General features: G+C 49.2%; 1 protein-coding gene across 1 annotated transcript; it reads right to left on the bottom strand.

Moving 5' to 3' along the window:
• Positions 1 to 364: 364 nt before the first annotated feature.
• SIVA1 (SIVA1 apoptosis inducing factor) lies at positions 365 to 2,114 on the bottom strand. The gene is made up of 4 exons (XM_075712814.1): positions 1,997 to 2,114; positions 1,648 to 1,833; positions 1,095 to 1,251; positions 365 to 601 (listed from the first exon to the last, which is right to left on the bottom strand). Exons 1-4 carry the CDS (start codon positions 2,112 to 2,114, stop codon positions 544 to 546), a joined length of 519 nt encoding a protein of 172 aa, XP_075568929.1. The 3' UTR covers positions 365 to 543.
• Positions 2,115 to 4,715: the final 2,601 nt, after the last annotated feature.

Here is a 4,715-nt window from a genome sequence, read left to right as displayed (position 1 = left end):
GTTACCACAGAAAGAAAAACCATTCAAGCTGTCAATAATGATAAGATGTTTGTGACAGTTTAAAAAAATGTAACCAGAAATCAGCGAATTCTCTATTTGGAAAAGCCTGCAGGCCTGGCTGATTTGTCTAGTTAGCTCACGAAGAAAATGTTGTGTGTCCAGAATAGACTTACACTCACGTGAAAGCACACAAGGATCTATTCTGATCCCACAAAAAGGTATACCAACATGAGCAACAAGTGGAGAGGCACTGAATGAATATTCTGAATTCTGTAGCACATAAGGAATACCAGGCAAGAGCACAAATTGGTCCCTTCCAGACAGGCATATCACAATTAGGGAAAAGGAGAAAGTTGACTCAAAATCTAGAAATCCTCAAAATATAAAAGTTTATTTAGCTACAATATTAAAAAGTACAATATAAAGATATAAAACATAGAAACTCCATAGTGAATTCACATGCTAAAAGGATTGAGTAGCCATAAGGAGGAGACTTCATGAAATTTATGGACATCTCAGCCATAAAGGCTATTTCATCAAGTTTCAGACTTGAAATATTGAACAACCATTGCAGAGAACTTGCTCTCCCACATCACCATAACTAGGAATAAAAAAAGAAAACCAAAAGAAACAAAGTCAGTGCGTCCACCATTTCTGAAACATAACAAAGAATGCCATCCTATTCCATTATCAACTGTAACCACGGGACTCCCACATAGCACAGTCAATATTTCTCTGTTTCACAAAACTGTTAACAATGATGGCAAAAAATTAAGATTACTTCTTGGGAGTGTATTCCTTCATCACTGGCCAGCATACTACATTACTGGCAGGAAAGCAAGAAGATTTTTTGCCTCCTACAGCATTTAAATGAGAAGCTAAACTAGACTTGCACCAAGACTGATTAGACCACTTCACACAGGCATTTTATTCTCCATGTTTCACACAGTTTTACTACTGCTAAAGCAAAATGAGCAGAGTTCCAAGTCCATCATGTGGATGAGCTAGGTATCTTGCTGGGTCTTTATAAGCTACAGCCAAATTTCAGGGCATATATAATTAATTTAAGCTTAAAAATTTCAAGAGGCACTTACTCAATAGTGGAGCACAAAGAACAGGTAACTGTGTTACAGCAGCTGCAGAGCCTGCTGCAGTTCTGGCAGACGAACTGGTCACACTGCGTACATGCTTCCTTGATATCGGCCGTTCTTACACACGACGAGCAGGCTTTGGAAGCTCCCACGGGTGGAACTGCTAGGAAAAGATGCAATTAAGAAGAGACGTACTTTACAGCAAAACAGAGAAAGCACCTGGAAGTTCCAAGAACTGCAGAGTGTGGTATCTCCGCTCAGCGCTACAGCTGGGGGTGGCAGCGCTTGGCAGGACGCGCCTGCAGCCACCAGCACGGGGCCCACCGCTTGTAACTTTGTTGGTTCTTTTTCTGCTCGCTGGCAAGACCACCAAGAGATTCTCGAGCAGACCACCCATGCAAGAGTTCCCGAACCCGTCAGCGACGCTGAAATCTAACACTGCCCTCAGAAAAGCACGCAGAGGGGGGACGCACACATACCCCACCTGCGCCAGGAAGGCCGGGGGACGGAGAGCAGCGCCCGCAGCCCGGCTCACCCCACAGGTGAGGCCACTCACCCTTCTCCGTGGCGGCGGGCCGCCTCAGCAGCTTCCCGTCGTGGCCGATGAGCAGCTGCCCGCTCCAGCGGCGCCCGGCGCTGCCGTCCTGGGCCTCCCCGCCCGGCCCCGGCGAGCGGGCGGCGGCGGGGCAGGCGCCCTCCATGTACGCCTGGGCGCCCCTGAAGAGCAGCCGCCGGGTTCTCTCTGCCGGCGGGAGAGGAGAGGAGCGTCAGGCCCGGCCTCCCCGCCTCACCCCCGCCGCCAGACCGGGAGGCAGAGGCGGCTGGGGAAGGCCTTGAGGCCGCAGGCCGGGCCCGGCGGCTTCGGCGCTTCCCCCTTCCCCTCCACCCCCCGCCCCCCACCTCACCGAAGACCTCCCGGCGGTACTCCTCGCCCCGCACGCCGCGGCTCAGCTCCCGCAGCCCCACGCGTGTTTTCAGCTGGAGCGGGGCCCCCTCCCCGAAGGGGCAGCAGCGCTTCGGCATGGCGGGCGCGGCCAGGCCGGGGCCCCGCCCCCAGCGGCCGCCTTCGCCCCGCCCATCGCCTCGCGCCCCCTGAGGGGGCGCGAGGCGATGGGCGGGACGAGGGCGGCCCCCGCCTCAGGCCTGAGGGCGGCCCCGCCTCAGGCCCGGCCCCGGCCCGCTTTGGTTTTGGCGCCCGACCGGCCCTCCCCCTCCGCCCGCCGCCACCCCTCACGCCTCTTCCTCCGTGCCCCTGCCCCTTGGTGTAAAGGACCCGGCAGGACAAAGCAAAACAAGGCCTCGGTGCCCGGCTTTGTCGGTTCAACCCCTCGTTCCCCACGAGCGTTTTCGGGCTCGCCTCCCCAAGTCCTGCGGGTTACGGTGGCGCTCAGGCGGTTCTTCCCGCAGCTTGAACCGCCCGCCGAAGTTTTAGCCGTCTAAATGCCGTAGAACCAGCGAAAATGCGCGTAAGTGCCAGAATTCACTTATTTTTTTGGAAACCACGAAGGAGGCCGGGGAAGATCCGCCTGGCCAAGGCTGCTCCTCACGGCGCCCAGGGGGGCTGACCCTGGATTTGGGTAAATGGCGGAGCCTTTCTGCTGGCCTTGTGGGACGGGGAATTACTAATTACTTTCTTGTTTATAGCTAAGCTGTCTATAGCAGTCTAGTATCGTTCCACGGGTTAGAAGCATCAATTAATGGGTTTAGCGGTGGACTTGGTAATGTTAGGCTAATGGACTGGATGATCTTAAAGGTCTTTTCCCACCTAAACGATTCTATGAGTCTAATTCCAAGTAGCGGTCAGTCTGGTTACTCTTTATTTTTTATTATCTGGTTACTATTTATTTTTGAAAATACACTGTTTTCTTCAGGGCAAACAAGACCTTTAAAACTAGCGTGGGCGTTCCTGGCACAACGTTTTGTGTCATCTGGAGAACCCAAACAGTCACAACAGTTGTATTTCTTTCCAGAGAAGTTTCTGAATTCAAACCTTCACCTCTCTGCGCTTGGATTCTGGACAAAATCACAACCAAGTGTAGGAGTGATCTTTCCGTCAATGAACACCAAACCCATGCTTCCACTGCCTGCTGAACTGCTATCAGGTTGCAGGTACAACCGCACTGATTTCATACAGGTTTATGTGATTTTTTTTTTTTTTTCTGTAGAGCTGACCAGCCCAACCTTGTGGTCTGTGGAGTGGAAGCTGCAGTTGTAATGCACAGTAATTCACAAAAATCCCTTCTGAGCTGGAAAGTCTGGCTCCTGCCACGCTTTCTTTAACTGTGAAGATTTCTGCTTTGGCTTTTTCTGCATGTGCTTGCAAATGTGTGGTTAAAGATGTTCAGGAGACAATTTGCCACTGCACATTGAAAACTCATGGTGTTTTCTTTCTCTCTAAGGAATTTTCTTTGTAAATATTCATTAGATACACACCCTGATGTCCCTGAAGTTCTCTGGGGAGTATGGGTGGATCAGAATGTAATGCCGTGTCAGGATGGAGGGCAGCAGATCACACAGGTTTCATTAACATGGCATAGGGTAAGTGCGAATGGAACTTGACTGTCTGAGAACTGGATGAAATACAAAGAAAAAAGTTAAAAGCACTGTTCTGCTTGTGAAGAAGGAGTGCTCTGAAACACTGATCTCGGAATAAGAAGTAGATTTGAAAGTGAGCAGCCTGTGCTACAGCAGTGCTGCTTGGTGCTGTCACTAAAGGGTAAATTTAAGGGCGCTTTCCCTGAGGGCTGATTACATTTGACGGGTGCCACCGCCACCCCACTGCAGGGCAGATGCAGAAATCTGTTGCAGCTATCTGAGTGAGCCTCAGGTGGTGACATCTCTTAATGGCTTTGCAAGCCTCAACCCTAACAACAGCTGTTACTGATCAGCTATTGCCTATTTGTAAGCTATAAAGGCAAAATAATTCTGTCTGGTCTGTACTTACGTAAGTGAGTATCCTACAGGGAGGGAGGTGGTTCATCTGCCAGTCTGTTGACTGGTTATCCAACAGAATGATTCTGAGCGTTTTATTAGTTTTGTAGCAGTAAGCCTTGAGGAAGATCCACTGTTGATTTGGAAAGAGAAGAAAGGCTGAGACCTGATCTGGCAAAGCTTGCTGGCATTGAGCATTCATGAAAATTAATGCTGATGATTTCCCAGGTTAGTTAATGAGACTGTTCGTTACGTTACACAGCTTCTGAATATGGACAAAAACCAACCCGAACAAATCCCAAAACAGTAATGGTAATTGTGAAATACGATGATTTTGGTTTATCCTTGAAAACACATTTGTGAAAAAAAGCAGAGAATAAAAATGACAGTCATTTTCTTGCTACTGTGCTTCTCCTGTGCCTGTATGAATATTACAGACAAATTGCCTGGCTGATAGCTTTGTCATTTACAAAACAATGAAAAACTGCATTTCATTTTTTCCAATAGTTTTCATTTCCAGTAAGCAATTTTAAAGAGCAAAATGGACTGGATTATGCTTGCTAAGTCTGTGTCTCCTAATATTCTACTTCTACAGGTGCTTCAAGAAAGTCAGGGCAGACGCAGAGGACTCCGGCCATAGTTCACCTTCATTGCTTCTAGCAGTTTAGAGTTCAGAAATTTTTTGAGCCAAGA

This window comes from Pelecanus crispus, chromosome 6, assembly GCF_030463565.1.
Source record: "Pelecanus crispus isolate bPelCri1 chromosome 6, bPelCri1.pri, whole genome shotgun sequence".
NCBI lineage: Eukaryota > Metazoa > Chordata > Aves > Pelecaniformes > Pelecanidae > Pelecanus > Pelecanus crispus.
The sequence above is the reverse complement of the archived record's forward strand: the minus strand, read 5'-3'. Positions and strand labels throughout refer to the sequence as shown.